The sequence below is a fragment of the Rhineura floridana genome, chromosome 2 (assembly GCF_030035675.1).
Source record: "Rhineura floridana isolate rRhiFlo1 chromosome 2, rRhiFlo1.hap2, whole genome shotgun sequence".
Lineage (NCBI taxonomy): Eukaryota > Metazoa > Chordata > Lepidosauria > Squamata > Rhineuridae > Rhineura > Rhineura floridana.
The window spans coordinates 20178556-20197615 of NC_084481.1; the positions used below are offsets into that span (position 1 = coordinate 20178556).

The window sequence follows — 19060 nt, forward strand, 5'->3', positions numbered from 1 at the left end:
AGAAAATATGACATTATTTCACCAGACTGCAGAGCCAGTTGAATTCAGTTTAACTCTTGGTACTAAGCAAGTTGCCCACTTCTGGGTCAGTGTGATCAGAGATGAACAGAATGGAAAAGACTGTTCTATTGTGTTGGTTAATCCTAAAAGAATTCCCATGAATAATGTCTGAAACATTTGCAAACCTTTTATTTTGTAAACAATAATTTGTCCATTTAATTGCTGCATTTCGAGCACTTATCTTGTAATAATATGATTCTCTCAAATTGTATTTGGGAGCAATTGTTAAAATTGTACTCAAAGCCCTGATATTTTGAATATCATCCGGTTGAAACACATTTACTCACTTTTATTTTCTACTTCATTCTTACACCCGTCTTCCATCCCACATGAAATCTATTAAGCTGTCATTGTATTCTTCCTGAGATCCAGGCATTCTCTGAAACATGACCCCTGCCATAACTTCAACAAAGAACATCAATCTGGTAATTAACAAATCATATTGGCTAATCTGAAACAAACTACCTGCGGTGAGGAGAAGACTCAGCTTCCATATTTCTTTTCCAAATGTTCAATGGAGTGCAAACACTATCAACCACGCTGATGTAATTCTTGTGGATAAAGAATCTAATGAGGCCCCCAAACTGTGAAAATGAGCTACATTTTCGTAGATGCCTCTTCCTTAGGAAATTTGAATTGTTGATTTGGGCACAAAGCCAAACTGAGAGAGCGAGAAGCTACCATCCGTATGAACCTTTGGCCTAAAGAGTGCCAACCCTACAGGAAATCATACAGTACCTTCCAATGAGTGCCTGGCATGTTTGCTTGGCAGCAACTGTAGTAGAGCCAACACCTCCATAATAGATGCTGAAGTCCCTAATGATGTTGCAGCCTTCTTCAAAGAGGACCCTCATCCCTGCAGTAACAATAGGTAAAGCATTTTCCTGTCTCTGGGCCTGTCGAAATGCTGCTACGAACTCACCCTGGTGGGGTGGGGGCAGGGGATAAAATTTAAAAGAGAAGATTAGCTGGGCTATAACTTTGTGAACATCTTTTACTCTAGGACATTCTGTAGAACATGTTTTTCTATCTTACGAGTTGTATAACAAATTTAGAAGAAAGTTAATTTTCCCTTTGCTAACTGCTGTGCCTAGGAGCAATCCTGCCAATTTGGTGTCGATCTGTTTAAGGGATGCGTCATTTCATGTCACCATTAATGTCGCAAAGTTTCTCCTCACTACAATGCAAATTAGGAAAAAATGTTGTCAGTCCGCTCTTTAAAGAATTATTCATGGATTTTAGGAATTTTGGTAGTTTTGTTTGTATTTTAATCCTTCCTGCTGTGTCTTTTTATATATATATATGTGGTCTGTGACTGTAATAAAACGATTCATTCATTCTAGGACAGTGCTTACCACTGGACCATTGGAAACAGGGAAAATGGTTCTTCCTAACAGCTTCTGAATAATATTCAATTCTATGTTTAAAAGTTTGTATTCCTCCTGTAGCAGTCTCAGAGAGCCTTCACGTTCCCTAGAAGAAGTTGAGAGGCTACTGCTACATATATTTTCCCCTATCCAGTGGAGCCAGTTTGATTCCAATTCTTGACAGCAAACCAGATGGAGGTCAGCAGGTGTGGGGGATTTACTACTGCAGATGGTTCAAAGTTTTGGAGCTCTTAAAGCAACAGGCATAGTCTCTACTGATGAGGAATGGCAGACTTCTATGAAGACAGCACTTTGCCTATGCATTCTTAAGACTTTCACAAGTGTGGGACTAGGACTTAAGAGACCAGGGCTCAAACCCCTACTCAGCCATGAAGCGTTCTGTCTAACCTACCTCACAGGGTTGTTGTGAGGATAGAATAGAGAGGGAGGGGAACCATGTACACCACCTTGAGCAGCTTGGAAGAAAGGTGGGATATAAAATCATCATCATCATCATTATTAATCATAGATATATAATGTTCCAGCCCCAAATCAATCTGAACATCACAAAATACTAACTGTTGCCAGAATATGCAACTTGTGGATTATCATCTCATCAATTTTTAAATGTTTACCTTTCATAGAGAAAAATAAAAGAATGCTGACCTTCCTAGAATGTGGAATTTGAACAGACGCTAGGATCTCCTCTGGTTCAAAGGTGTTGTTTCCTAGCCCATCAGCAAAGAGGTCACGAAAAGGAATCTGTCGCAGTCTTCCTAACAGACAAAACAAATTTCCACATAAATGAGAAATAAATATCAGGTAGTTTAAAGAAATCCCAATGTGATCCTTTCAGCTTGACTGGCATAGACCTTTCTGAAGTACACATCATACATCGAAAGCACATGGCTTCCCAACAAATCCTGGGAACTGCAGTTTGTTAAGGGTGCTGGGAATTGTAGCTCTGTTAGGAGTGAACAACCATTCCCATGAATCTTGAAAATGTGCTTTAAATGTGTTTTAAATGTACGGTGTGCATGCAGTCCTAGTTTTGCATGTGGACTGGATATGTTGAGTGGAGAAACTCAAAGGAATTCCAATGCTTTTTTGCTTAGGTAGCAGGAGTGATCACTTTCTCTTCATCCTCTACAATGATTAAGTAAAAGAGTGCCAGAGCTAATTCCTTCATCACTCAAAAACAGTGAGGATGCTTTTGGGAGTCTCACACCCTTGCTTTTTAATTTATCTAAAAATGTAAGAGTGCATGGATACCATGCACCTTGGGCCATAGCTCAGTGGCAGAGCATCTGTATGCATGCAGAAGGCCTCAGGTTCAATCCCAGGCATCTCCAAGTAGAGCCAAGAATGACCTCAGTCTGAAACGCTAGAGAGCTGCTGTCAGTCAGTGTGGGCAATACTGAGCTAGATGGACCAAAGGTTTGACTTGGTATAAGGCAGCTTCCTATGATTCCACAGCCTGCTTTGCAGAGACTATGTGGAAACACTAGACACACATGAGAGTGCTTGCCACATGTTTTCTCATCATAAGAGAAGTGTGGATTACACATGACACAACAGTCACCTAACTCAAGATAAGCCTAACTCCTGTGATCGCACACTGCATCTTTTTAAGAATGTAATGTGAAAAGCATTGCTTTGTGCCAGACTGTGCATTACATTAAGTATGTCTTTACAGTTGTGTTTTTAAACAGCAGCCACAGACACCTATGATTCAGATCAGGACTACCAGTGGAGGGAGGTTCAACCAAATCACCTCTCTCAGCCACAATAGCTGCTATTTACTCCAGGAAGGAAGCTGCTATTGGCACCAATAACTTGTCCATAGTAGGTTGAGGAGGAGCAGTTTACTCAGCTAACAAATAAATCAAGTTATCAAAGCCTTTGGAGTGAAATACACAAACTCTTCCCAGTCCTCACTGGAATATATGCTTATCTGTAAAATATACTAGCACCTTAAGAGTTCCTTACCAAGAAAGGGATTCTAGTGAAAAGAACAAAAATGCTTGGGAGAGAAAAATGTGACTAGTGTTGCAATTCTAGACACACTTACCTGGGGAATGTCCCATTGAATCCAATGGGCCTTACTTCTGAGCAGGACTGCACTGCACAGCTTTCTGTGCTGATATAAAAAAGAAACATCCTCAAAGGCAGCTATCATAGCTGCAACCGCATCCCTGCCTCCCCCTAGGGTGCAGCCTATATATATATATATATATATAATTAAAAAAGATCTGGCAGATTTGAAGAATACCTAACAGTAAACGATATGAGAATGCATTTGATCCTACCTTGTGATGCCACATTGAGGATACAGTTGCTAACTGCTAGAACAGGATTGATATCAGATGTTGAACTTCTGCTTAAGATATTTCCTCCAAAAGACTAAAATCAAAAAAAGGGAGCAAGTGATACAGTTTCAGTACCAAAAACAAAATGCTTACAAAAAAGTGTTAATAAATCAAATTAGAAAATATTTTATTCTCAATAAGCACCAACCCAAGGTAAATTTTGTGAAAATGCTTCAAGATACCCCAAAATAAAGTAACATGACATCAAATATTTAAAAAACCTGGATGGGATCCAGAGAATCACAAATGAACTTTCTGCTTGTGCAAAGCAAAAGCTTTCCTGCTTCCTTTTCCCCATTGCAGCCTCTTTTACACACCTCAAAAACTCCTCCTATGGTACCAGGGACCCTCCAGAACAGCATAGGATGTGGTTCAGGCAGATGCTGTTGGGGGCAACAACAGAAAATAAAGGATCCACCCCTTGTATGTGGGGAAGTGCCTTCTCCTTGTGAAAAGAACTCTCTGGATGTCACCCCTCAAGTACTATGAACTGTAGTATACTGGAATTGAACTTTGGATATTAAAAATAAAGGCGTGTAGGTTGTCTGTAGACTCAGCTGTAGTTCTGTTGGGATTATTTAAAACCAAATGTCAAAGCCTGAGAGTTAGTGGACAATGGATATGAAAAAATTATCTTATATTTGTTTAAGGAAGGAATACCACAAAATGTTCATAGTATAAAATCTGGAAAAGATTTGTAGATTTCTGGGATAAGCTGCATGTGGTCTATTTTTCAAGCCTATGTAATGTATTAGTAAATATATATATAAAAACGAATAGAGTTCTTAACTGGAATAAAAGAAAAGAATCTAAACAGAAGATCAGTCTTTAATACTGTCATTCCAATGACCCTTATACGCACTCATGTTGGGAGAAAGTCCCATTGAACTCAGTGAGACTGAGTGAATAAGCATGAGATTGTGCTGTAAGGTTGCAATGCTATACAGTGTAATACGCAGAGATCTCTGGCCCACTGAATCCGACTGGTTTTACTACTGAGTTGTAAGCCACTATCACTCACTTTGTGAGGTGGGTGGCTGCTTTTAGCATATACACACATGAATACCAGTATTTCAAGCTGCTAATTTGTTGTATGTCAATTAAAGAAACATACAGCCACATTTCGGATCTGCTGTCCACCCAGAGTTTTCAATTGCTGCAAGAGAGCATAGAATGTCTTGGTTTTCTCTGCTGAAAGCTTGAAGACAGCATTTGTTAGAATGTTTTTCACTACAGTCAGGCTACAGGCAGCTCCTAGTATTAGTCCTGAAAAGAGTAAAACATAACATCCAATGTACAGGTAATGGTTTCAGTTTCATACAGATGTGACTGCTTTGAATCATTACACTGGTAGTATGACAGCATGAGGGGAAGATCATTTTATTATGATTACTAGTTTAAAGTATGAGACATACTATTAATAATGAGCCATTTTCAAACTTTATGTACTTGTACAAAGTAGACTGAATTAAATTTGTGTCGCAAATGTCTTTTGCCATGCCAGGCCTTATCAGCGGCCACTAAAATCAATGGGATTTACTTTCAGGTAAGCGAGTTTCAACTCCACATGTAATCTGATTTAATACAAAGTTATCACTGGAGAAACAGGAAGCCCTGCTTTAGGAATGGGGAACCTGTGGTAGGACAATAATAGGACAACTCCTATCTTTCATGACCGTTGGCCATGTTGGCTAGGGCTGCTGGGAGTTATCATGGAGCTATCCCAAAATGTTCCAATCTGAGTCATCAATGGTGTCTCAAGAGATGCCTTTCTAGCATTCTTCAGGCTCTACAATATGTTAAAGCATTTTTACCATGCTCTTTGGCCAAAAAGGCCCCTAGAGTAGCTTACAAAAATCAATAGTAAGGAAGTTCCTACCCTCAAGCTTACTGTAGCAGCACTTCTGTTGGCAGTTAGCTATCACAGGAAACCAGAGATAGTCTCAAACTCTGTGCATACTTATTTAGAAGTAAACTGCATTTGACTAAACATCGTTAGGTTGAGTATGGAAAAATGCTGATGTGTATGTGGCATAAAGGTACTGTACTTTTTTCCACAAAACCAAGGCAGCAGTGCTTCGAGACTGTATTCTTTTTAACAAATTATGAATGAAGACAGACGTAACAGTGCTCACAGAGGGTTCTTTGCCCAAGGTCTGATCCAAGCTTCACAGATTACTTTAGACGCATACATCAACAGAGGGCTGAATCTGGTTAAGCCATCTGTATTGCTCCTCCCTTATGCTTTCGGCAAGCTATTTGCCTTTTCTGCACCCTTATCATATTTTAGAGAATACATATATTCATCCTTCATTTTATGAAAAAGATTTACAAAATAAAAGACTTTCAAAACTTCTCCAGAGACTGGAGGAGATATATTGTTAACATCCTGGCACTAGCCATTAGGTGCTGACCACAGTCATCCCCTCCACCCCCCATTTCAGACTAATCAGTGCTGAGAAATTTCCAGAACTGTTTTTTCAGAGCTCATCCTGGGACAAAAAAAAGGTATAGTTCTATTGAGAACTCAACTGATCCCACTGCTCTTAAAACACTGTGTCTGTCAGTGGGACCCAAACACAGAAAATGAAGTTTACTGACCATCTTCTGTGTGTTCCACAACATGGAGATCCAATATTCTAGTGGGTGAGATGATAAGCGGATGAAATACACCTTTAAATTTCATATCAGGTCCTAAAAAGTGAAAGATAACAGTGAAATTGAGGAGCAAAGTGATGGCTGCTTGAATGCAATTTAAACCTTTGAAAATATCTTCCTGTGTTCATAAAAATAGAAGTGTCACACACTTTGTTTGGCTGCAGTTTGCTTTGCCACATACAAATGGTGCTGCAAACTACACTGTGATGGGAAATGGTGGATGGGTAGCCCAGGGACACCACAGAGGGATAGCCAGAACAGGCTGCAGCAGCCGCTCCCTCCAATCTGTGCTGGCTCCTCAGCCTCTGAGAACCCATGCTGCTGAGCAAGTCTCCCAGCCTCAACAAGGCAAATGCGACCTCAGGAGTGTGAGACAGAGGAAAGGCACTTGGGGACAGCAAAGAGAGAGTGTGTGTTATGCCCCTCTCATAGGACTCATCCGAGGAGGAAGAGGAATGGGAGACCGCAGACCCAGGAGAGGGGACAAGCAGGGAGACAGCCCAGGACCCTTTGCCAGACCAGGGACAAGCCCCTAAGGGAGCCCGCCTGTCAGAGTCAGGAAGCGACCAGGAGGCTGCCCCTTCCCCAGCAGAGAGAAGACGCCAACAGGTGTTGCAGCAACAAAGGCAATCAGTGTGATTAAGGAGCAGCTAGCAAGAACACAGGTTGATTGTAAGCACCTGGGCCAGAATGAAGAGTATAAAAGACTGGAAGGGAGACTCCTTGCTGGAGTCAATGTCTTGCTGCAGATATTACTCCAGCTCTTCTGTTGACCCGTACCCTTGGACCCTGCCCTGCCTGATTGGAATCTCTTGGTTTATGAACATTGGACTACCTTAAGGACTTGAGTCTCTGTATTCCCCTTTGGCACTTCCCAAACAGTAACACGCTGCCTGCTGCTGGTATCTGTTACTTAGCTATTGCCTCTGTGAACCCCCATGTTTGAGGGGGGGGAGAGAGAGAGAGAGAGAGAAGCTGGAGGGAGAAGAGGCATTTAGCACATTGAACAGTTAACTGCCTTGCAGTGCCAGAATGGAAACAATTGCTATGTGCAGTAGACATCCACCATTGAAAAGCAAGGCCAGTTTGCAAATCTGCTCAATGTGCTAAATACTACTTCCTCCTCCAGGCAGGCCTCATTGCCTGGCTGAGGCAATTCAAAAGGCCACAAACATCAGGGGTCTGAAGATAAGCAGCTGGATATGAACAGAGCAAATTACTCTGGTAAGCAGAGCCAACCACTTGGAAAAGGTGCTTTTGAGCATTGCTACATCATCTTATAAGGTTGAACTTGAGGGGGACAAGCAGCCTTCAAAATGCTGATAGAAATGAGTGTGTAAAATGATAGCTGCCATGTTTTCCAAAATCCTTGCTTAAGTATCTCTGTTTCTCTCCCTTCCCCCCGCCCCTTTGAAAATCGTATCACCAAACTTGAATGAAACACGTATTATTTTTCTTTTGTATGCTGGCTTCCCCCTGCAAAATGAGAAAGAAGGATTAGCACCGGGGAGGAGTTTCCTATTAGTATTACCTTGGGCATAAGCTTTATTGAAAACACTGGGGCTCACTTCTGAGTAGACATTCATAGGATTGCACTACATGTCTGGGTCCAGCCCAGTATTGTTATTGAGCTGTAGATGTGATTGTTTAAAACAAGCAAAACCTCACTATTTGGGGGATGCCACATTCCACAGATATTCAATTCCCATGTATTGCTTTAAGAGGAAAAGCTCCATAACCTATCTGGATTTTTTAAAAAAACTCACAAATACTAAAAACACCCCAAATAAGGCCATCAAAAGTGAGTGTTGATCTCTAGGTTAGTAACACGCACTTGGCAATTTCTCCTTCGCAGTCCCCACTGATGATAAATGAAGGAGATCATATTAAAAGATAATTATTTGCAATGTCATCCCCTTTAGGATTCTTCCCCCCTCAAAAAATTGTTGTAAGATTCCTTCCTTAATGCTTGATAATTAACATGAAGAAGAAGGGAGATTTGCCCACCTGGCCATCCAATAACATCTGAAGGGCATCAGGTTAGTGAAGGCAGTGCTGGAGGGTAATACACTCCCAGCCTCCCCACCCTAAACAATTTCTTTCTTTCCTGTCTCCCCACACATAAGCATCCATTGCCAAAGCCTCCTTCCTTCCATCCCTCCTCACACAAAACCATCCTGTGCCATAATGGTGGGGGTTTGGCAAGCAAAGTGAGCAGGGAAACAGAGCCCCCCTAGTTTGTTTATAAAAACTGTGAACCACTTTTCCAACTCACAAGACAGGATATGCAGTATTCTAAACCTAGAAACAATCTATTAAAAGCATTTAAAAACAGAGAAAATCCAAATACATAAAAACACTGTACTTAAAAACATACCATCATAAGATTAAAGCACACCACCATCATCAAAAAGACTACTTAGCACTGGCAAAAGGTATATTTTTAAAAAATGAGTATTCTGGGTCACATGGAGTTTCCTTGGCACAGGATTTTAAATGAAGGCTGTCACCACTGAAAAATGAGTTTGCAGATTTGATCACCACAAATTAAGGGACACAAAACAAAGCTTCCTTTGGTGATCTCAAGGTGTGTAGCAATACATATACTGGTACTAAGATAACAGGATATGCTGCAATTCTATATACAGAATAAAACATAGCGAGGGAGCTCCTCTGCTGCATATGAAATCATGACCCACAAACAGATCATCTCAAAATGAGTTTTAATTGGGAGCTGACTTTCAATAGATGGTAGTTGGGAAACTGGTTTCCTACATACAAAAATAAACTCTACATACCCACACAAGTATTCCCTATCACAAGAGGTGCCTGGGGGTACTTGGCTTTCAGTTCCAGAAGTTCCTTTAGATTTACAGGAGAAATCCACGTAGTCCGTTCTCCGTGGAAAACAAGAGTTTGTACTGTCTGATTTTCAGCCATTTTCTGTAGGGAAAACAGTATCAGATTCAGAGTTTAGATCAGGACATATCATGGAAACAACAGGAACCATCAGCACCATGTTTGAGAAGGTGTCCCTCTTAGGATTCCACTTATGGGTTTTGTTACTGGGAATGGAATACCTCCTTAAAGAATTTCTTGCTTCCCCTTAGAACTGCTTGTTCTTGCCCTGGAAACAATACCTTTAAATGCTCTGAATTCAGTATGCATCAACTAAATTTCCTTGCCAATTTTTTTCCTTACCAGTTTGTCTTTTCCATTTGCCTGCCATGGGGCAAAATTAGAATATTTATGGCCAGAACAGGTGGGAGAGGATGACAGATTGGATGGCAAACCAAATGCTGGCAAGGCATTTGTCCGGTTGCTCCAACTCATGTCAAACAGATGGCTCACCAGGCCGTTGCTAAGCTTAACCTACCTCCAGAAGTTTTGTAACAGCAAGGTATGTTACAACGTAGACAAACAGCAAAGCTGCCAGATTGTTGCTTCTTCAGATTCAGTATTCACTCCTCACCCAGTAGCTTAAATCTCACCACATTAAAATAACAGTGGAAATTAGCCCTAAAACGAAATACAGTATTCTATATGTATGCTAATTCTTCTTACTATGAGTTCTGGTGGAAATATTAGCTCTTGGGTAGGATCCAAGGACTGGAATTCTTCTGCAGAAGACAGTGTTGCACAAATCTTTAAAAATTGGGGGAAAAAGACAGTATAGATGTGTGAACTGCCATTAAAATCAACAAGAGGTTATTTTTTAAGAACTAAAAGTTAAGTTCAACAGATTTCAGATTTAGCCTTAAAGAACTGCATTTATCACTGTGGCTGATTGTTACTGTCATCAACTATCATCCAGTATGGGGCTATGGTTCATTCAATAATACAGTGGCAAGATGAAGTACCATGGGTCTGGCTACCTCACGTACTTACTTTCTGTCTCTGGATTTTGGGTTTAACCTCAATCATTCTCTTCCATGTGGTCAGAGCTAAATCTGAACTAAAGAGGACCTATACTTGCATTCAGAACATATGCACTGTCTGGTGCAGCCTTGCAACATGCAAAAGTATAAAAAGAGTGCCTTTAACCATGCGCAGAATGCTTTCCCCTGACACCCCTTCACTAGATAAGCAGAAGCAGCTCACAAGCACATCTAACGTAAGAGAGTTGGTCAATTATGCCAGAGAGTGTTACTTTTTGACACCCATGATTTTAGAGAATAATTGCTGCCTGAACATCCCTTATCTTACCTCCTAGAATACATGAAAGGTTTGTTTCAGGGTAATTCACAGTAACAGATGACAAGACACTGTGTTCTGACTAGAAAAGAATGCATAAATCAGCTTTGTCAGAAGCTGTTTACTTCTAAACAGAAGGTTTTAAAAGAACAGTTTTGTGAAATTATGGCTTTGTTGCTAGATTGTTTACCAGCCTTCATCTGGTAAACAAATGTTTTGTAAGAAAAGGCAATTGACCCAGAGGCTTAAAACAAAATGTGGGTGCTTATGCTTGGCATGGGCTGCAGGGGCTGGAGATTCTAATCCTGAGTTCTGATCCTTGGTCTAATCCAGCAAGGCTCTTCGTATATATTCATATAGAACATAACTGTACTACGAAAAACTAACTGAAGTTCAAGTAGGGAATAGTTGTTTAAAAACACACATATGGACTATTATGCTGTTTGGTACCCATTTATAACTTCCCATGATGATGAATACAAACTCACCAAGAAAAATCAGAGCAATACATAATAGTGCAGAATTATTAATCAAAGGTGTCCAAATCATTATATATTGGAAGTCACCACAGGGATAGAGAGAATATAAGTGGCTGATTTGTTCCTTTGTATTGCTCTTTAGTGTTTCTCTCTCTCTTTACATTTTACATTAATGGTTTATCTTTGTGTATATAACTGAAGAATGTAAATAATTTTTTTTAAAGGAGGTATTGCATGCATAATACTGGATGGTATTACATTTTGTGCAGACTGTTGTTAAAAGAATAGGCAGAATAGTCTTCCTCTTATGCAACTTTACAATCAAACAAATGAAAAGAGAGTGTTAGGCAGCAATCCATTCCACATCTACTCAGAAGTAAGCTCTATTGGGTTCAATAGGATTTACTCCCAGGTAAGTGTATACTGGATTGCAGCCTTAATTAGATAGCTTACCTTTTTTTCCTTGTTAAGTATTAAAGGTAAATCATCTTCCTGATCCAAGCAACAAACCCCCTTCTTATTCTGGCAGCAAGAGGATTTCTAAATACAAAATCCAGTATGATTACAGAGCAGTATGGATATTAAGAAAAAGGGAAAAGATTTCCATTACTCTAAGAAAGCCTTGGACTGAGCTCTTTTTTTAAAAAGTTAATAATGGAATTGACCCCCAAAGCTACATTCAGGCGTGTAAATATGTAATCTGCAGTTTTGCAATCAGACTGTCCAAAAATAATTTTAGTATTTGGCATGGAATTCAGCACCAAGACAAACTCAGTTTTCTTTTTTCTTTTCTTAAAGAAAAAATTAGGAGCTTAAATTAGCATGTACATTGAAACAGATGAGACTTAAACAATACTTAACTTTGGCTCGGATTGGGCCCCATGTTCTTAGCTCTTAAGACTATGAAGAGATTAAGGCTGCACACACACACACACACATTATATTCTAAAATCAGTGGAGATTGAGTACTTGTTTTTTCTATGTACTCTGTACATAATCTAGACCCACTGCATTTTTTTTGCCCCTGAAAAGCGCTTCCCTTGAAAACTGGTTTCATTCTGAAAATAAATGCTGATTGCAGAATGATTCTGTTACCCATTTGAAAACAGACGTAGGTGGTCCTGGCAGCATGTGTGTATATCTGCCTACCCATTGACGTTGTGGATTGGCATATACCAAGATCACAACCATCACTTCCTCCTTAATCACCTGGGGCATGTGCAGAAAGGAAAGGGCATGGATAACCTAATCAAATGGAGGGTTTTCAAACATGTATCAAGTAACCACATGTCCTTGGGACAGCAGGATCTAGAATCAATCTAGATTGAAAGCAGCATGTTGAAGGCAAGCACGAATGATTCCAAATTGAGGAAAAACTGGATTTTTGAGCTACAACTGGGCTAGTGTGTATGCAGCCTCAGCCAATGTTAGCTAAAAACTTCAGAGTTACTGTAGAAAGAGAGTAGGATTGCAGTGATCAGTAGTAAGTGCAATGCACAAGTCTTGTTCCTCTCCAGGTCTAGCAAAAGCAATGAGTTATGCAAAATAAGAAACTACACACGGTTTCAATTGCATAATAATGCATATAAGTCACAGAATTTAACATTATCTAGGTGCAACATTTTTAGTGCAGAATATAAGCAACTCTGCCTGCATTCAATAAAGCTTAAATTATGCATTAGTCTTACAACCAGCAATCCACTTCATAGTCATTTACAATAAAGTTTTCTGTAGATTGAAAGAAGCTGCCTCATACTGTGTTAGACCATTGATCTATCTAGTTCAGTACTGTCTACACTGACTGGCAGCATCTCTCCAGGATTTCAGACAGGAGTCCTTCCTAGTGCTACCTAGAGATGTTGAGGACTGAACCTGGGACCTTCTGCATGCAAAGCATGTGATCCACCACTAAGCTATGGCCTCTCTCCCTAATTCTGTAATGTAAAATTATATCATAGACAGCAATATTATGGAAATAAGAAAACCAAGTGAACAAACCACCATGGAATATTTTGGACTGAAATGTTGATCTTTGATTTGTATTAAAGATTTGTTGTAAAACAAGTCCTATGAGAATTAGTTACATACTCCCACTAGATTTCAGTGAAAGACACAATATATTTAAAGCCGCCATACTACGATTGGGCATTGTATACCCACATATTATTCTTGTCAATCTCCCTGCTTCATTCTCATTATCTCTCTCTCTTTCTCACCACCCCTTACCTTACAGAAGGTTTTACAACCATCAATAATAGGCCTGTAGCCTGTGCAGCGACATAAATTACCTAAAGTAAACAATAGAATAGATAAGGTTATTCCTTCTAAGACAAGAAGACCTAAACTATGGATTTAGGTTTTCTTTTTTAACATTGATTTTATTTATTTAACAGATTTTTATGCTACCCTTCAAAAAAGGATTCCCAGGGCAACTTACAAACACATGAAGCAGCAATGAAATATTGAGAATGTAAAAATACAGTGTAGATACAAGTTAAGAAACAGCAGATACTGCAGCACAAAACCAATGCATAGTTAAAAATTATCTTTAAAATATTTACCAGCTAGAGCTTCGGTTATTTCCTCAAATGTGGGTTCCATCTGGTTGCGCAGTAAAGCGTAGATCGACATCACCATTCCAGGGGTGCAGAAGCCACACTGAGAGCCATGACTTTTAGCAATCCGTTCCTAGGATAAAACACCTACTACAGGATGACTGAAGTCTCTTATGCAGATGTTTAAAAAGAAACCTGTCAGGATGCAGGATTGGGGCCCTGAGGATTCAGAAGATGAAGAAAGGGAGGGGGTCGTTTATCCAGAGTTGTGCAAAGAAGAAGCAGGAGGAGGGGGGGGAGGAAATCCCAGAGATAGAACTGTCTAGCAGTAAAGACCTTGGAAGGCTCACAGACTCCCTTGAAGTTCCCACGCCTCCTCCCCCCTGAGTTCAGAGCAGTTAGAGGGAGAGGGAGGGCCTCCTGAGCCAGGGACAAGCAAAGAGAAACCGCCAGACAGTTTACACATTGCCCCCCCGCTTTCACCCATACCAGAGTCAGAGCCTTCAGAAGGGGAGGGGGACGTGCTTCCTCCTTCACCACGCACCAGGAGGCAACTAAAGCGAAGAGAAAGGAGGGGGGAGAGAAGGGTGGTGGATGAGAGCACTTTGAGGCGGAGTGAGAGAATTTGCGCCCGTTTTCCCCCTTCTTAAGGGACAGGAGAGATAGTGACCCTTCGTTCTGTCAACTCTCTTATATGTCTCAGGATATGTTTTGTAGTGTAACTTCATGAGAAGACGTAGTTTGTGTCTGGATATTACTTTAATAAAAACTGAATTGCTTTCATCAACTGGCCTGGTTCCTGAGTCCCATCCTGGATATGACAGCTTGACAGAACCACTTATCCCATCCTCAGCGCTTCCACCACTTAAACGTAACAAGATGGAAAAGGGAGCAGCAGGGGGGACAATTCCCACTTCTGAGGCGGAAGAAGTGCAACAGTTGAGGACTAACGTTGCAGACTTGCAGGCAGATGTTCAAACCTTGTTGGCGGCAGTTAAGACGCTGAAAACTGATAATCAAGCCTTGAAAACCACGATAGATCATAGAAATCCACGATAGATGGATTACCACCTAAATATGCAGGACAGAGTGACCAGCTCTCCACCTTCATGGCCCAATGTGAAATGTATCTGGACATTAGAAATGCAGAATTTCCTAGTGATGTGGCCAAGTGGCCTTCGTGATTAGCCTATTGGAAGGGGAAGCGGCAGGTGGGTCACTCCCTACCTGGTAAGAAAGGATACCCTTTTGGGAAGATACAGAGAATTTATACGAGCCTTGACCGAAATGTTTCAGGACCCGCAAAGAGCGGAGACCGTGGCAAGGCAATTGGGCGCTTTGAAGCAAAGGAAAGGAACTGTTTCAGAGTACACTAACGCCTTTAAAATTCTGGCTCAAGAAACTGGTTATGATGACTCAGCCTTTATGTATCGGAGTGGATTGAATGCTGAGATCCTGGATGATCTGGCCAGAACTACACCCCCAAATAACCTGCCTGGACTGATTCGACTGTGTCTGCAGATCGACCACAGGCTGGAAGGAAGATGTCTGGAGAAGAAACAGGCCCAGAGATATTCAGCTTCGGCCTCACGCAACAAGATCCCTTCAACCCCAGGAGTGTCAGGTAACGCAGGAGAAGGACAGGGAGGGGCTCGTCCGAAACTGTCAGAAGAGGAAAAGGAAAGACGTCATCGGGAACGTCTGTTTTTATTGTTCAAAGCCGGGCCATGTGGCTAGGGAATGTGGACTGAAAGGGGAGAAAACAGGGCCGTCGGAAAACTAAAATACCCAGCTCTCACGAAGGCCGGAGGGCTGGGGGCCGCGTTGTATAAAGGCCCTCAAATAGTACAGCCCCCCTCCAAAGGGGTATTGGTACTACCTATTCGAGTTACAACTTCCACAGGAGTAATGTTTAACTCCACAGCGCTGATTGACAGTGGAGCCTTGACCAACTTCATCGACGCCAAGTTGGCAAAACGTCACAGGATCTCCCAATGGAAGCTGGACACCCCCTTGTCCGTGGAAACCATAGATGGTAGGCCTTTAAAATCCGGAGGAGTGACACGAGCCACGGAAGAGTTGAAACTAGAAATTCCTGGGCACGAAGAGTTCATCTCCTTGTATGTGTCAGATCTCTCGAATTTTGATGTGATTCTGGGAATGCCCTTGCTCGCAAAGCATGACCCAAAAATAGACTGGAAGGACGCGGTGGTATGGTTCACTTCCCAGTATTGTCATGAGAACTGTCAACCAAAGATCACCGCAAAAGCTCTGGCAGGGGCAGTGCAGGAGGGCAAGGAAGTGATCCTTCCCTCGAAATATGGGGACTTTGCGGATGTGTTTGATGAAAAGGAAGCTGAAACTTTGCCCCCCCACCACCCTTATGACTGTGCAATTGATTTAGTGCCTGGAGCAAGCATCCCAGCTGGAAGAATCTACTCTCTTACAGAGATGGAGAGAGCAGCTTTGAGAGAGTTTTTGGAGAAAAACCTGAAGAGATGATTCATTCGTCCCTCACAGTCCCCTGCAGGGGCCCCTCTGTTGTTCGTGAAGAAAAAAGGGGGGGAACTCAGACCCTGTAATGACTATCGCGCCTTAAATCAAATTACTATCCCTAACAGTTACCCGCTGCCTTTGATTCCAGAGTTGTTAGATCGACTGCGTTCTGCAAAAATCTTCACGAAATTGGACTTAAGAGGAGCATACAATCTGATTAGAATGAGGGAGGGGGACGAATGGAAAACAGGGTTTCTTACTTCGTATGGTCAATTTGAATAGCTGGTGATGCCTTTCGGGCTATGTGGAATCCCTGGCGTGTTTCAAAAGTTCATGAACGAAGTGTTTAGGGATCTCTTGGATCAGTATGTGATTTGCTATCTGGATGATATTCTGGTGTTTTCTAAGAACCAGGACGAACATGACCATCACGTGAAAACTGTGTTGGAAAGAGTGAGACAGAATCACTTGTATGCTAAGTTGGAAAAATGTGGGTTTGACCTATCATCTTTGGACTTTCTTGGATACCGAATCTCAGCAGGAGGAGTGGAAATGGATCCGGGAAAAGTGAGTTGTGTATTAGAATGGGGACAGCTAACCACAAAAAAGGACGTACAACGTTTTTTGGGGTTTGCCAATTACTACAGAAAATTCATCCCAGGTTTTTCCAAGCTAACAGCCACCCTTACTGACTGTTTAAGGGGAAAGGGGAAGTTTCAATGGACAGAGAAAGCAACAAGAGCTTTCGAGGATCTGAAAAGAAAATTCACGTTTGAGCCCATTCTGCGTTTTGCCGACCCTACCCGCCCTTTTGTCGTAGAAGCAGACACTTCGGACCTAGCTCTGGGGGGGTTCTGTTACAATTAGATATGGAAGGAAAGGAATTGTATCCTTGTGCGTACTTCTCCAGAAAGTTAAAGGATGCCGAGAGAAATTATACAGTGTGGGAGAAGGAGCTGTTGGCCGTCAAGGACTCCTTTGAGAATTGGAGACAGTATCTAGAGGGAGCTCAACATCAGATAGAAGTGCGCTCTGATCATAAGAACTTGGAAAGTCTGCACACTGCTCGAAAGTTGAACCAGAGGCAGATACGTTGGTCGCAGTTTTTTGCCAGGTTTAACTTCAGGATTACTTATCATGCCCATGCAAAAAATCAGCAGGCAGATGCCTTATCCAGACAACCGCAATACAAAGGAGACGAAGCTGACAACCCTCCCCAGCACATCATTCCGCCGGAAAAGTTGATGTTGGGATTGTGCCAGCCTTCATGGGAAAAGGAGCTCAAAGAGGCACAGCAGGGGGATCCAGACATGCAACAATATGTCCATGAAATGGAACAGGACCAGAATACAGAAGTAAGTTTCCATTGGAGAGATGGATTGTTGTGGTTTAAAGCTGCCAGATATGTGCCAAAGGGAGACCTAAGACTCAGAATTTTGCGCCAATGCCATGACTCTATCACAGCTGGGCACTTTGGCATCTTTAAGACCATTCAGAATGTAGGTAAGGACTTTTGGTGGCCCCAAACGCATCGGGACATAGAGAACTATGTAAAATCCTGTTCTGTCTGTATGCGGACAAAAACAGACACAGGAAAACCGGCTGGGCTGCTGGAACCTCTACCCACCCCGTCCGAACCCTGGAAAGACCTTTCCATGGACTTTATAACGGATTTACCGAAGTCACAAGGAATGACGGCCATCTTAGTAATAGTGGATTCTTTGACCAAAATGGCACATTTCCTTCCTTGCTCAGGGGCTTTAGAGGCTAAAGAAACAGCCAAACTATTCATAAAGGAGATTTATCGACTACATGGTTTGCCCAATAGTCTAGTTTCAGATCGAGGAACTCAATTCACAGCAAAGTTTTGGAGGGCTGTTTGGAAACAGCTACAGACAGAGTTGAAACTGTCTTCTGCGCATCACCCCCAGATGGATGGACAGACTGAGAGTTTGAACGCTGTTTTGGAAAGGTATTTACGCTGTTATGTGTCCTACCAACAGACTGACTGGGTATCATATCTGCATTTTGCAGAATTTGCTTACAACAATTCCTTGCATACCAGTACAGGACAAACACCCTTTTTTGCTAACTATGGGTTTCATCCCAAAGCTTTTCCCAGCAGTACAGGGAGTGTGCTTGTGCCAGCTGCAGGGGACTTTCTGCAGGAACTTCAGGCCGTACAGGAGGTCCTGAAAAAACAACTAGACAAAGCCAAGATTGATTACAAACGAGTGGCGGATCAGCACCGATGTCAGGGGCCTCCACTGCAAATAGGAGACCAGGTATGGTTGTCTACCCGCTTTCTGCAGATGCCTGGCAAATGTAGAAAGCTGCAGGATAGGAGAGTGGGGCCCTTCGAAATAGAAGCGCAGATCAATCCAGTGGCTTACCGTCTGAAGTTGCCTGACACTTTTAAAATACACCCTGTGTTCCATCGTTCCTTATTAACGGAAGCAGCCCCTCCCAGTGATTTACGACCGGAGGAATCTCCAGGGATGCCGCTCATAGTGGATGAACAGACTGAGTTCGAAGTGGCAGAAATTCTGGACTCCAGAATCAGACGTAACAAATTGCAGTACTTGATTCACTGGAAGGGTTATGGGCCAGCTGATAGATCTTGGGAAAATGAAAACGATGTGCATGCTCCAGAATTAGTAAAAATTTTTCACCAACAGTTTCCCCATTGTCCCAAGCCAACCAGTTGGGGGGGAGCTCAGCATGAGAGAGGGGATGGTGTCAGGATGCAGGATTGGGGCCCTGAGGATTCAGAAGACGAAGAAAGGGAGGGGGTCGTTTATCCAGAGTTGTGCGAAGAAGAAGCAGGAGGAGGGGGGGAGGAAATCCCAGAGATAGAACTGTCTAGCAGTAAAGACCTTGGA

The 19060-nt window shown here is 42.0% G+C and overlaps 1 protein-coding gene across 1 annotated transcript in view; it reads right to left on the minus strand.

Moving 5' to 3' along the window:
• Nucleotides 1-19060, minus strand: part of LOC133376272 (aldehyde oxidase 1-like) — a 107157-nt gene that overhangs the window by 73911 nt on the left and 14186 nt on the right. The window contains exons 5-14 of the mRNA XM_061608058.1: nucleotides 13689-13815; nucleotides 13354-13415; nucleotides 11581-11667; nucleotides 10019-10099; nucleotides 9253-9397; nucleotides 6398-6490; nucleotides 4911-5062; nucleotides 3737-3830; nucleotides 2094-2203; nucleotides 799-983 (exon numbers count right to left, since the gene is read on the minus strand). Of these exons, the coding sequence (XP_061464042.1) occupies nucleotides 799-983; nucleotides 2094-2203; nucleotides 3737-3830; nucleotides 4911-5062; nucleotides 6398-6490; nucleotides 9253-9397; nucleotides 10019-10099; nucleotides 11581-11667; nucleotides 13354-13415; nucleotides 13689-13815 (1136 nt within the window). The remainder of the gene's footprint in view (nucleotides 1-798; nucleotides 984-2093; nucleotides 2204-3736; nucleotides 3831-4910; nucleotides 5063-6397; nucleotides 6491-9252; nucleotides 9398-10018; nucleotides 10100-11580; nucleotides 11668-13353; nucleotides 13416-13688; nucleotides 13816-19060) is intronic.